The sequence below is a fragment of the Littorina saxatilis genome, linkage group LG11, assembly GCF_037325665.1.
Source record: "Littorina saxatilis isolate snail1 linkage group LG11, US_GU_Lsax_2.0, whole genome shotgun sequence".
NCBI classification, from domain to species: Eukaryota; Metazoa; Mollusca; class Gastropoda; order Littorinimorpha; family Littorinidae; genus Littorina; species Littorina saxatilis.
The window spans coordinates 45207969-45222714 of NC_090255.1; the positions used below are offsets into that span (position 1 = coordinate 45207969).

Genomic DNA, 14746 nt, shown 5'->3' on the forward strand with positions numbered 1-14746 from the left:
CACTGACAGGCACTGAACTGTGTCCTCCATCCCCGTGACTGACAGGCACTGAACTGTGTCCTCCATCCCCGTGACTGACAGGCACTGAACTGTGTCCTCCATCCCCGTGACTGACAGGCACTGAACTGTGTCCTCCATCCCCGTGACTGACAGGCACTGAACTCTGTCCTCCATCCCCGTGACTGACAGGCACTGAACTGAGTCCTCCATCCCCGTCACTGACAGGCACTGAACTGTGTCCTCCATCCCCGTGACTGACAGGCACTGAACTGTGTCCTCCATCCCCGTGACTGACAGGCACTGAACTGTGTCCTCCATCCCCGTGACTGACAGGCACTGAACTGTGTCCTCCATCCCCGTGACTGACAGGCACTGAACTCTGTCCTCCATCCCCGTGACTGACAGGCACTGAACTGAGTCCTCCATCCCCGTGACTGACAGGCACTGAACTGTGTGTCCTCCATCCCCGTGACTGACAGGCACTGAACTGTGTCCTCCATCCCCGTGACTGACAGGCACTGAACTGTGTCCTCCATCCCCGTCACTGACAGGCACTGAACTGTGTCCTCCATCCCAGGCACTGACAGGCACTGAACTGTGTGTCCTCCATCCCCGTCACTGACAGGCACTAAACTGTGTCCTCCATCCCCGTGACTGACAGGCACTGAACTGTGTCCTCCATCCCAGTGACTGACAGGCACTGAACTGTGTCCTCCATCCCTGTGACTGACAGGCACTGAACTCTGTCTTCCATCCCCGTCACTGACAGGCACTGAACTGTGTCCTCCATCCCCGTGACTGACAGGCACTGAACTGAGTCCTCCATCCCAGTGACTGACAGGCACTGAACTGTGTCCTCCATCCCCGTGACTGACAGGCACTGAACTCTGTCCTCCATCCCCGTGACTGACAGGCACTGAACTGTGTCCTCCATCCCCGTGACTGACAGGCACTGAACTGAGTCCTCCATCCCCGTGACTGACAGGCACTGAACTGTGTGTCCTCCTCCCCGTGACTGACAGGCACTGAACTGAGTCCTCCATCCCCGTCACTGACAGGCACTGAACTGTCAACACACACTTTGGCTACTCACTGAACACACCCTACACACGGTAGTTAGACAAACGTTGCACAGGAAAAGATAGACTGTGAAGTGTGACAGAGAGAGTAGGGAAAGCTGTGATACTGATAGAGACATGGATGTTGAAGCTCGCAGTGTAAAGAGAGATGAAGACAGGAAAAGAGAGAGAGAGTAGGGAAAGCTGTGATACTGATAGAGACATGGATGTTGAAGCTCGCAGTGTAAAGAGAGATGAAGACAGGAAAAGAGAGAGAGAGTAGGGAAAGCTGTGATACTGATAGAGACATGGATGTTGAAGCTCGCAGTGTAAAGAGAGATGAAGACAGGGAAAGAGAGAGAGAGTAGTGAAAGCTGTGATACTGAAAGAGATATGGATGTTGAAGCTCGCAGTGTAAAGAGAGATGAAGACAGGAAAAGAGAGAGAGAGTAGGGAAAGCTGTGATAGACGATCCATTGTGGTAGATGGTGCACACGCAGGGAGGCAGTGACACAGAGAGTGTGGGAGGGGGGGGGGGGAGGGGGGGGGGGGAGCTGTGATACTGATAGAGAGACATGGATGTTCAATCTGACAGTGCAAAGAAAAATGTAGACAGGGAAAGAGAGAGTGCTGGGAAAGCTGTGATAGACAATCCATTGTGGTAGATGGTGCACACGCAGAGAGATATACATAGACAGTGACAGAGAGAGTGGACAACACTTGTGACGGAGAGTGTGGTAGGATTTCCATGGCTGTTCAGCTGGCGCCAGAGTCTTGGCATTGCTTGATTTGGATATAAGTGAAGGGGATCTGTGAACATCTCGACAGTTGTGTGAGTGATGATAGGTACAGCGAAGCAACATCTTGACTGTCGTGTCAATCGTGATCAGTACGGCCTAGCAACATCTTGACTGTCGTGTCAATCCTGATCAGTACGGCCTAGCAACATCTTGACTGTCGTGTCAATCCTGATCAGTACGGCCTAGCAACATCTTGACTGTCGTGTCAATCCTGATCAGTACGGCCTAGCAACATCTTGACTGTCGTGTCAATCCTGATCAGTACGGCCTAGCAACATTTCGATGGAAAAATTAAATTGCAGGTGGTTGTTCAAGTATGGTCCAAGGGAGATAGTTGTGCTTATCGGAGAAATAATGCTCACTTGTCTTCAAGTATGGTCCAAGGGAGATAATTGTGGTTCTCGGAGAAATAATAATAAATTGTTTTTGGACTGTAAGCTTCATGAATAATAATGAGTTTTGGGACTGTAAGCTTCATGAATAATAATCAGTTTGGGGACTGTACGATTCATGAATGATAATGAGTTTTGTGACTGTAAGCTTCATGAATAATAATCAGTTTGGGGACTGTACGATTCATGAATGATAATGAGTTTTGGGATTGTAAGTTTTATGAATAATAGTTAGTTTGGGGGCAGTAAGGTTGATGAACAATCACGAGTTTTGAAAGTGCAAGAAGTAATGTTCAACATGAAAACTGACACAGTGACGGGAGTAATGTTCAACATGAAAACTGACACAGTGACGGGAGTAATGTTCAACATGAAAAGTGACACAGTGACGGGAGTAATGTTCAACATGAAAACTGAAACAGTGACGGGAGGGGTGCTTGCTGTTAGAGTGCAAGAAGTAATGTTCAACATGAAAAGTGACACAGTGACGGGAGTAATGTTCAACATGAAAAGTGACACAGTGACGGGAGTAATGTTCAACATGAAAAGTGACACAGTGACGGGAGTAATGTTCAACATGAAAACTGAAACAGTGACGGGAGGGGTGCTTGCTGTTAGAGTGCAAGAAGTAATGTTCAACATGAAAAGTGACACAGTGACGGGAGTAATGTTCAACATGAAAAGTGACACAGTGACGGGAGTAATGTTCAACATGAAAAGTGACACAAGTGACGGGAGGAGTGATTGCTGTTAGAGGACCCTCTTCCCACAAACAACACTTCAATTTCACCCTCATAACAAATGACAGGTTTTCATGTCTAATAATTTGACTGATGAGCAAAACTGAGATTCTTGTACAGGATGAAATGCCCTTTAAAAGATGAAGGGGTTTGGTTTTATTCTACTGATGTTCTTTTAACTAAATTAATTGCCTTACTTTTAATGAAACAGACATAGAGTGAGAGTTTGATTTTCATGAAATACTTTTGTCTTTTTGTTGAGATTACCAGTAACTAAAGATGCTGTCTTTGTCTCTTTGTTGAGATTACCAGTAACTAAAGATGATGTCTTTGTTGAGATTACCAGTAACTAAAGATGATGTCTTTGTTGAGATTACCAGTAACTAAAGATGATGTCTTTGTCTCTAAGATTACCAGTAACTAAAGATGCTGTCTTTGTCTCTTTGTTGAGATTACCAGTAACTAAAGATGCTGTCTTTGTTGAGATTACCAGTAACTAAAGATGATGTCTTTGTTGAGATTACCAGTAACTAAAGATGCTGTCTTTGTCTCTTTGTTGAGATTACCAGTAACTAAAGATGCTGTCTTTGTCTCTTTGTTGAGATTACCAGTAACTAAAGATGATGTCTTTGTTGAGATTACCAGTAACTAAAGATGCTGTCTTTGTCTCTTTGTTGAGATTACCAGTAACTAAAGATGATGTCTTTGTTGAGTTTACCAGTAACTAAAGATGATGTCTTTGTTGAGATTACCAGTAACTAAAGATGCTGTCTTTGTTGAGATTACCAGTAACTAAAGATGATGTCTTTGTCTCTAAGATTACCAGTAACTAAAGATGATGTCTTTGTCTCTTTGTTGAGATTACCAGTAACTAAAGATGATGTCTTTGTTGAGATTACCAGTAACTAAAGATGATGTCTTTGTCTCTTTGTTGAGATTACCAGTAACTAAAGATGATGTCTTTGTCTCTAAGATTACCAGTAACTAAAGATGATGTCTTTGTTGAGATTACCAGTAACTAAAGATGATGTCTTTGTCTCTTTGTTGAGATTACCAGTAACTAAAGATGATGTCTGTAGAATTCCATACAAACGGCGCTCCTAGCTCTTGACGATTGAAAGCCAAAAGCGTTGCTAACGTTTAAATCAACACATCCAGTATTGTGCACAGACTCCAAGAACAATAAGTCAGTCAGACCTGGGGTAAAAGTAAGTATAAGCAAATCCTTATAGTACTTATACGACTCGCGTTCGTCATTACCATTACAAAATTTTGATTTCCTCTTTGACGATTGAAATGAAAGCCAAAAGCCTTGCTGACAGTGAACGACACATTGTTGTTCCCAGAACGAACTCGCAAATGCCCCGGCATTGTCCGTGCAGTAGGAAAATTGTTGGTCAGAAGACCTCCTACATGTGACGTCAAAGCAATCGAGTGGTCGCCCAGTCAGGGGTTAGAGCAAAGTGTCAGAAAAAAATGTTACATGTATGCATCAATGACCGAAGACCGAGGCCTGAAAATAACTCGGCACATCTGTGTTGCTGCTGGTATTTAGCTTCATTCCCCTTGCAATCATTGACTTGATGATCATCCTTTTCTTGGCCATTTTACCATTGACATGTCATAAATCCTGGCATAAAGATTATATTATGTAATGCATTTTTTACTCATACTTGTAATTTATTTCTTTTGTTTATATTTTGTGTGTGCAATGCAATGTAATTGTCTACGGTGATACCTGGTGTATATCCAGTTGGAGAACTCATCTAAAATCACATATATATATATATATCATACACTCATATCATGCAGAGTTTAAAGGAGATTTTTTATTCTCCTTTTTTTTTTTTCATTCTAAGATGGCAGTTTCAAATGGTTTTATACGTAAATTTGGTTTCATGTGTCAGTGAAACTGCTGTTCTCTGGTTAGGTGTGGTGCGTGTGTGTTTGTATGTGCATGGGTGCATGCATGTGCATTTGTGTGTCCGTGTGTGTGCGTGTATGTGTGAGTGTGTATATATGTGTACAAGTGTGCGTGTGCGTGTGTACACCACCAGCATGAAACTGAAAGCTCATTTTGCAAATATGAAAAATGAAAAAGTGACACTGGCTCCTGAGCTAGTTGGATGTATGTCAGGTGTCTTTGTGTCAGGTGTTTATGTCACTGTCAGTTGTCTTTATGTCATGTGTCTGTATGTCAGGTGTGTGGATGTCATGTGTCAGTTGTCTGTATGTCATGTGTCATTGTGTCAAGGGCTGCGAGTCATTTGTACCAAAACCTTGATTCTTGTAGCATCTTGGTGCTTCTACAGGCCAGCCTCTGTGGCAGGTGTGGGAAGGTGATGTTTGCCGGAGTAAATAACAATAGTCTATATCTGATCTCTCCATTCTACAGGCCAGCCTCTGTGGCAGGTGTGGGAAGGTGATGTTTGCCGGAGTAAATAACAATAGTCTATATCTGATCTCTCCATTCTACAGGCCAGCCTCTGTGGCAGGTGTGGGAAGGTGATGTTTGCCGGAGTAAATAACAATAGTCTATATCTGATCTCTCCATTCTACAGGCCAGCATCTGTGGCAGGTGTGGGAAGGTGATGTTTGCCGGAGTAAATAACAAACGCTTGCATCATATAATTATTGCAGCAACCACTTTTCTTTAAAGCGCAGCTTCCATTCCTTGCGATTACTTTGACCGCTTCATGCATGCAGCAGAATTGATACATTTTATACTTGTGTTATTAATGTAATATTTGTGAACAATTTTGAAATTATTTTGATGAAGTTCAGTAAGATTTTACACTGACAGAAGCTATTTTTTGTAAGCGTCACTGTTTTTGATAGCTTTTGCTTTGTGGTCTTGCCAGGACTGTGCTAGCTGACGCTTAATGGTTATAATCTGAGCATTAGTTCCTTGGGGCAAGCAGCATATGGATGACGGCAGTCTGATATTGTGAAAGTTAATGTTTGTGTGGTGCATGTAGCTAGTCATCAGTGTCATAGTTGTTCCTTGTAGGAACACATGCCTGGCCTGTAGCTAGTCATCAGTGTCAGTTCTTCCTTGTAGGAACATATGCCTGGCCTGTAGCTAGTCATCAGTGTCATAGTTGTTCCTTGTAGGAACACATAACCTCTTTCAGACCCTAACCCATTCACAAAGTTGACTGTCACAAATCATGATCCATACAAAAAAAAGGGAGGCTATCGATCTAAATATAGACCACAAGAATAAGAAGGCCAGTGGTTATTCCCCCCGCGGGTTAGGGGGAAGAATTTACCCGATGCTCCCCAGCATGTCGTAAGAGGCGACTAACGGATTCTGTTTCTCCTTTTACCGTTGTTGAGTGTTTCTTGTATAGAATATAGTCAATTTTTGTAAAGATTTTAGTCAAGCAGTATGTAAGAAATGTTAAGTCCTTTGTACTGGAAACTTGCATTCTCCCAGTAAGGTAATATATTGTACTACGTTGCAAGCCCCTGGAGCAATTTTTTGATTAGTGCTTTTGTGAACAAGAAACAATTAACAAGTGGCTCTATCCCATCTCCCCCCTTTCCCCGTCGCGATATAACCTTGAACGGTTGAAAACGACGTTAAACACCAAATAAAGAAAGTAAAGAAAGAATCCCATCTCCCCCCTTTCCCTGTCGCGATATAACCTTCGTGGTTGAAAACGACGTTAAACACCAAATAAAGAAAGCCAGTGGTTATAGCAACTCACCGTGGTTCAGGGGAGCTTACTCATGGCGGGACAGAAAATGCCCTGTCAGCAGACATGGCCAGTATCCAGTTACATCCAAATAAGCCATTGTCAGAATGTGTGTTTTTACCTCATTTTTACATTTAGTCAAGTTATGACTAAATGTTTTAACATCGAGGGGGGAATCGAGACGAGGGTGTGGTGTATGTGTGTGTGTCTGTGCGTGTGTGTGTGTGTGTGTGTGTGTGTGTGTGTGTAGAGCGATTCAGACCAAACTACTGGACCGATCTTTATGAAATTTGACATGAGAGTTCCTGAGTATGATATCCCCGAACGTTTTTTTCATTTTTTTGATAAATGTCTTTGATGACGTCATATCCGGCTTTTCGTGAAAGTTGAGGCGGCACTGTCACGCTCTCATTTTTCAACCAAATTGGTTTAAATTTTGGTCAAGTAATCTTCGACAAAGCCCGGACTTCGGTATTGCATTTCAGCTTGGTGGCTTAAAAATTAATTAATGACTTTGGTCATTAAAAATCGGAAAATTGTAAAAAAACCAAAAAATGTATAAAACGATTCAAATTTACGTTCATCTTATTCTCCATCATTTTCTGATTCCAAAAACATATCAATATGTTATATTTGGATTAAAAACAAGCTCTGAAAATTAAATATATAAAAATAATTATCAAAATTAAATTGTCGAAATCAATTTAAAAACACTTTCATCTTATTCCTTGTCGGTTCCTGATTCCAAAAACATATAGATATGATATGTTTGGATTAAAAACACGCTCAGAAAGTTAAAACGAAGAGAGGTACAGAAAAGCGTGCTATCCTTCTAAGCGCAACTACTACCCCGCTCTTCTTGTCAATTTCACTGCCTTTGCCGTGAGCGGTGGACTGACGATGCTACGAGTACGAGTATTACGGTCTTGCTGCGTTGCATTGCGTTCAGTTTCATTCTGTGAGTTCGACAGCTACTTGACTAAATGTTGTATTTTCGCCTTACGCGACTTGTTATTTTATTTGCTTTGTTCACTCATTGCTTGGAAATGCGGGTCGCTTCCTGCCAGTGAAAAGCTAGCAAGAACAAAAGTCGCGCTACCCAGGTGTCTGCCTGTTTAGGTGTAATCAGCCAGTTTTAACGATGCATATACATGATTATTCCGTATTCATTATGTGATGAGTGCCAGCTTTGAAATCAGCGGTCATGGTTGTCATTTAAATATTTATGTTTAAACAATTGAACGCTTCAGCTCAGGAACTTAACTTTTGCAGTGGCACCAGAACTTCGCCTTCAGAACTTACTTGCTGACGGCACACTAGTCAGCCTTCAGAACTCACTTGGTGACGGCACACTAGTCAGCCTTCAGAACTCACTTGGTGACGGCACACTGGTCGGCCTTCAGAACTCACTTGGTGACGGCACACTAGTCAGCCTTCAGAACTCACTTGGTGACGGCACACTGGTCGGCCTTCAGAACTCACTTGGTGACGGCACACTGGTCGGCCTTCAGAACTCACTTGGTGACGGCACACTAGTCAGCCTTCAAAACTCACTTGGTGACGGCACACTAGTCAGCCTTCAGAACTCACTTGGTGACGGCACACTAGTCAGCCTTCAGAACTCACTTGGTGACGGCACACTGGTCGGCCTTCAGAACTCACTTGGTGACGGCACACTAGTCAGCCTTCAGAACTCACTTGGTGACGGCACACTAGTCAGCCTTCAGAACTCACTTGGTGACGGCACACTAGTCAGCCTTCAGAACTCACTTGGTGACGGCACACTAGTCAGCCTTCAGAACTCACTTGGTTACGGCACACTGGTCGGCCTTCAAAACTCACTTGGTGTCGGCACACTAGTCAGCCTTCAGAACTCACTTGGTGACGGCACACTAGTCAGCCTTCAGAACTCACTTGGTGACGGCACACTAGTCAGTTGTACCACATAACAATTAAGGAACTACCTAGAAACATGTATATATATATGTATAGGTGTGTGTATGAAGGTAATATTGACTTGTTCATTGAGTTGAGGCACTCGGTGAAATGCCATTGGAATATGTCAGACAATTACGGATAAAAAAAAGAGCACTTAATAGTTCTTCGTGCTTAGGCAACTATAGTGATAACTTGTTGCCAGTTTGGGGCGATTGTTCTGTTTTATTTTATGTTTTTTGCATTTTTGACGAAGTGAACAGTCGACTGTCGAGATCTGTGTAAAATGTCATATTTTGGTCAAAAACACAAAATGTTTATGTATCGATTGATTTTAGAATTCCTTAGTTTTTATGATTGAACACTCACAAACATAGTCTCGGCTAACGGCCTAAATATGAGTTTTTGTCTGACTCTGACGTCATATGGCTCAAAGGAGGAAGTTCAAATGTTTCATCATAGTTCATACATACATTTTTAATTTTTATTTTTTTTATTTTTAGGATTTGCAACAAGGTAGGTCAAGGACATATCAAGCTATTTGATATTCGTTAATTTATATATTTATTTAATCAAAAATAGTTTTAAATATATGACACTGTCAATATGTCAAGTTGTATATATATTCCGATTGTTGATAGTTTAAAATTTGAGTTTCTTTTTTTTTTTGCTTCAAGATATGTACAAGGTGCAGAGCTTTATGTCTAATTATGTAAATGTAATAACTGAAGATAATGTTATGTAGCACAATCAACATGTAATGCCAAAGGTGAAGGCTGAGAAGAGGTCACGTAATACTCATTGCATAAAAATGAATATTTTTGCATATTGGCAAGCGAGTTTATTTATTTTTATTTTTTAATATTTTTTTTATGAATATACAATGCTAACAGTTATAAGTGATTATTTTGAAATAGTATACATGTATAATGATTTAGTAAAGATTCTTCTTTGCTGAATATTGTTTACATTCTATGGCAGATTTTTGCCTTTTTCTGTCAGTGAAATACAACGGTTTATGCCAGTAAATTGGAGATTCAAAAATGCCTGCTTTTCAAGAACATTAAATATTATGTTATGTTATGCCTAGCGGATCAGAAAGAGGCTACATGTATTTTGACAGTACGATGCTCATTAATCAAAACTTCCAGCAATGACTATCGTGTTTTAAAACTCAGTGGTACAGTGGGACTTCCCTTGTAGGGCCTCCAAAAAGTCTGAGAAAATCAGGTCTTAAAAAGGAGGGAGTCTTAAAATGGGGGTAATTTTACAGAGGTTATGAACAAAAAGTCTGACAAAACAGGGTCTTAAAAAGGAGGAAGTCTTAAATTGGGGGTAACTTTACAGAGGTTATGAACAAAAAGTCTGACAAAACTGGGTCTTAAAAAGGAGGAAGTCTTAAATTGGGGGGTCTTAAAAGGGGGGTTGCAGTGTATTGGTGTTGTCTTCATGTGATAGCGGCACTCTATGCTGTTCAGACCAGATCGAGGTTCCTGTCAGAAAATACTCACAAGTTGTGTGCTTCTTCTAAGTTTGGTGAAACTGGCTTTAATGCAACAATGAAATGTAACATTTAACAGCTAAGAGTTGATTCCTTGTGCAGACTTTCATGCCATGTGAAAAGGTTAAAACGATAGACCTGGTTATGGATGGTCAGAATGTAATGTTTTGTCCAATATTTTGTGCAATGTTTTGTGTGAAATGTATGGACGGTGGTGCCGGATGTTGATGACATTAAGTCAGATATCGGTTGTCAGTACTGTGCAAGCTACATTCCAGTATCGTGAGTTCGTTCTCTCTTTCTCTCTTTCTACCTGTGCTGGCTTCACCTTCATTCTTCGTCCCGGTCATGGAGTTCGTTCTCTCTTTCTCTCTTTCTACCTGTGCTGGCTTCACCTTCATTCTTCGTCCCGGTCATGGAGTTCGTTCTCTCTTTCTCTCTTTCTACCTGTGCTGGCTTCACCTTCATTCTTCGTCCCGGTCATGGAGTTCGTTCTCTCTTTCTCTCTTTCTACCTGTGCTGGCTTCACCTTCATTCTTCACTCTCGTTCTCTCTTTCTCTCTTTCTACCTGTGCTGGCTTCACCTTCATTCTTCGTCCCGGTCATGGAGTTCGTTCTCTCTTTCTCTCTTTCTACCTGTGCTGGCTTCACCTTCATTCTTCGTCCCGGTCATGGAGTTCGTTCTCTCTTTCTCTCTTTCTACCTGTGCTGGCTTCACCTTCATTCTTCGTCCCGGTCATGGAGTTCGTTCTCTCTTTCTCTCTTTCTACCTGTGCTGGCTTCACCTTCATTCTTCGTCCCGGTCATGGAGTTCGTTCTCTCTTTCTCTCTTTCTACCTGTGCTGGCTTCACCTTCATTCTTCACTCTCGTTCTCTCTTTCTCTCTTTCTACCTGTGCTGGCTTCACCTTCATTCTTCACTCTCGTTCTCTCTTTCTCTCTTTCTACCTGTGCTGGCTTCACCTTCATTCTTCGTCCCGGTCATGGAGTTCGTTCTCTCTTTCTCTCTTTCTACCTGTGCTGGCTTCACCTTCATTCTTCACTCTCGTTCTCTCTTTCTCTCTTTCTACCTGTGCTGGCTTCACCTTCATTCTTCACTCTCGTTCTCTCTTTCTCTCTTTCTACCTGTGCTGGCTTCACCTTCATTCTTCACTCTCGTTCTCTCTTTCTCTCTTTCTACCTGTGCTGGCTTCACCTTCATTCTTCGTCCCGGTCATGGAGTTCGTTCTCTCGTTCTCTCTTTCTACCTGTGCTGGCTTCACCTTCATTCTTCACTCTCGTTCTCTCTTTCTCTCTTTCTACCTGCTGTGCTGGCTTCACCCCTGTGCTGGCTTCACCCCTGTGCTGGCTTCACCTTCATTCTTCGTCCCGGTCATGGACGATCCGCAGACACACAAAGTCTCTATAGTTGTGAAACTACCATGCAGTCTTATGGCAATTTATCCTACATACGCGAGAGAGACACCCGTGAGATAATAATCGTTCAAATCACAGGTGTGTATATCATGTAAATGAGGTCATGTCAAGCAAGTCTGGCAGGGACCTGTTTTTCCACTGCTTATGATGCCAAAGTCACCGAGACAAACGTCATTATAGAAACAAAAATTGCGCTCGCTAATTACCCTCGATGAATCTTTAGAACTAACACGTCACGCCACACTTTCAGAGTGACGTTTCTTTGCTTTGACGTATTAGATTGCACGAGGCTTTAGAAGAGATCGAGGTTCCAAAACAAGCGTCTTCAATTAGTTGCCTCGACTGCAAGACATTTTCAGTAAAATACACGTAAGTACAGTATGTAGGATAAACAGAATTCAATACTACATGGCTTGCTGTGTCGTACCAGATTTACACGAGTTGTTTTTTTAAATATTGAACTGCGAGCGAAAGCGAGCTGTTCACTATTTGAAAAAGTACGACACAGCAAGCCATGTAGTTTTCTCTATGTATCAGTGATGTACTAATGACATCATCACATGAGATCATCACACGACATCGTCACATGATATCATCACATACAATCATCACTCAACAGGGAAGGATACAAAGCCTCTCCAGCAGGACGCTTTTCTGCACTTCAAAGGAGATCTAAAGAAAGGAACATGTTTTTGTGTGCGTTTAAAAAAAAAGTTTTGTTTACGCCTTCTTCTTTTTAACATAGAGGGGGGAATCGAGACGAGGGTCGTGGTGTATGTGCGTGTGTGTGTGTGTGTCTGTCTGTCTGTCTGTGTGTGTGTGTAGAGCGATTCAGACTAAACTACTGGGCCGATCTTTATGAAATTTGACATGAGAGTTCCTGGGTATGATATCCTCAGACGTTTTTTTCATTTTTTTGATAAATGTCTTTGATGACGTCATATCCGGCTTTTCGTGAAAGTTGAGGCGGCACTGTCACGCCCTCATTTTTCAACCAAATTGGTTGAAATTTTGGTCAAGTAAAACCATATAAATATGTTATATTTGGATTAACAACAAGCTCTGAAAATTAAATATATAAAAATTATTATCAAAATGTTTTTTTCGAAATCAATTTAAAAACACTTTCATCTTATTCCTTGTCGGTTCCTGATTCCAAAAACATATAGATATGATATGTTTGGATTAAAAACACGCTCAGAAAGTTAAAACGAAGAGAGGTACAGAAAAGCGTGCTATCCTTCTCAGCGCAACGAATACCCCGCTCTTCTTGTCAATTCCACTGGCACAGCCTTTGCCACGGGCGGTGGAGTGACGATGCTACGAGTATACGGTCTTGCTGCGTTGCGTTGCGTTCAGTTTCATTCTGTGAGTTCGACAGCTACTTGACTAAATGTTGTATTTTCGCCTTACGCGACTTGTTTGTACCTAACCTGAACTTTCTTATGGCTGACTGTTCTGAATTACTGGTTGACTTGCTATACTTCGCTGCCACCTTCCCCCCCCCCCCCCCCCAATCCCCCCTGCCTCTCCCCCTAAGGGGTAATCTGTACAGTTATATGGACTGTGTGATGTGCATGGCTTTGTCTTTTTCACATGTGTTATCAACTTTTATTGTGATTTCCATTGCCAAAAGATTCTTTTTGGAAAATAAATTGTTTTGCAATATACGAACTCTGTGGTGTTAAATCCTTTTATTGTGTTCTTTCTCTCTCTGGTACACTTTTCACACACATATGCACATGTATGCATGCACACACACATGCACGCACACACACACGCACGCACACAGTCACACACACACACGCACGCGCACACACAGTCACACACACGCGGCCCTCCTCGTTCCTATTTTGGTTGTCACGTTTCATAGATCACAGAAGATGATTATGAACGGTCAATTACTGCTAACTGACTATCCACAACAAGATCCACTCTCGCAGTCACACAAAAAAGATAGAATCAACAATAGTGTAAGTTTCAAGGGGCGGGGATGTAGCTCAGTCGGTAGCGCGCTGGATTTGTATCCAGTTGGCCGCTGTCAGCGTGAGTTCGTCCCCACGTTCGGCGAGAGATCAGTTTATTTCTCAGTCAACTTTGTGTGCAGACTCTCCTCGGTGTCCGAACACCCCCGTGTGTACACGCAAGCACAAGACCAAGTGCGCACGAAAAAGATCCTGTAATCCATGTCAGAGTTCGGTGGGTTATAGAAACACGAAAATACCCAGCATGCTTCCTCCGGAAACGGCGTATGGCTGCCTAAATGGCGGGGTAAAAAACGGTCATACACGTAAAATTCCACTCGTGCAAAAAACACGAGTGTACGTGGGAGTTTCAGCCCACGAACGCAGAAGAAGAAGTGTAAGTTTCAGACGCCTGTTTATATACGATCTCGCCACCTCCCTCGATACTTCACTTCAAAAGTTGTTTTACGTCATAAGACGTAAAGAAAGTAACTGACAAAAGTGCCAGTTAAAGTTTATTAAATGATAATAACACGCTGAACCCGTGTAAAGACAGGAAAAATAGCTGTTCTGCCAAAAGCGCTGGTTAATGCAGGTGTCACACACCCCACGCTGTCACCACTCAAACATAATCATAAATGCGAAAGATGACTTGGTGGTGAAAGGCGCAAAAGCATGGTACACTTAGCTTTTTGCCACGGAGTGGGCGACCCGTAAATAGTCTATCTCCACAACTGCTCCGTTGTTTGTATATGTGCCGGTCGGCGTGGAACGAAGCAGGGAATAGTGGAGATATCAGGCGCCTCACTCCGCCGCTGAAGGTCCTCCCCGTAGATTACCAGAACTGGTAAGACGTGTAATAGGTAGAACAGCAACATGCAGCAACAGCAAAACACCAGAACACCACTGAGAACACCAGATGTTAAAGATGCTCCCGAAGACAAAGATGCTCCAGAAGATAAATACAGCAGATGATGTTCCGGTTACAGCAGCTGCAACAAAAAGCATCGGTGCACTAAACATGCCACGCAACCCTTCACACTCCACCTTTACTTGAAACATGTCACCTTTACATATTTCATAGAGCACGTGGTCCTGCACAACGAACTTTTAAAACAACAAATCAGCTATTTTCCCTCCTTCTCTCCATATCTGCAAAAACCATATACAGATTATACTTTTAGCGTCACAAAGAGTATATTATGCGCTATCCTGGAGAGAACAACAGTCATTCCACAAA

The 14746-nt window shown here is 42.4% G+C and overlaps 1 protein-coding gene across 1 annotated transcript; it reads left to right on the forward strand.

Annotated features, from left to right (window-relative positions):
- The first annotated feature begins 1593 nt into the window (after positions 1-1593).
- On the forward strand, positions 1594-13212 carry LOC138980586 (uncharacterized). The gene is made up of 2 exons (XM_070353485.1): positions 1594-4198; positions 7964-13212. Coding segments are annotated over exons 1-2 (678 nt in total). The 5' UTR covers positions 1594-4197; the 3' UTR covers positions 8641-13212.
- Positions 13213-14746: the final 1534 nt, after the last annotated feature.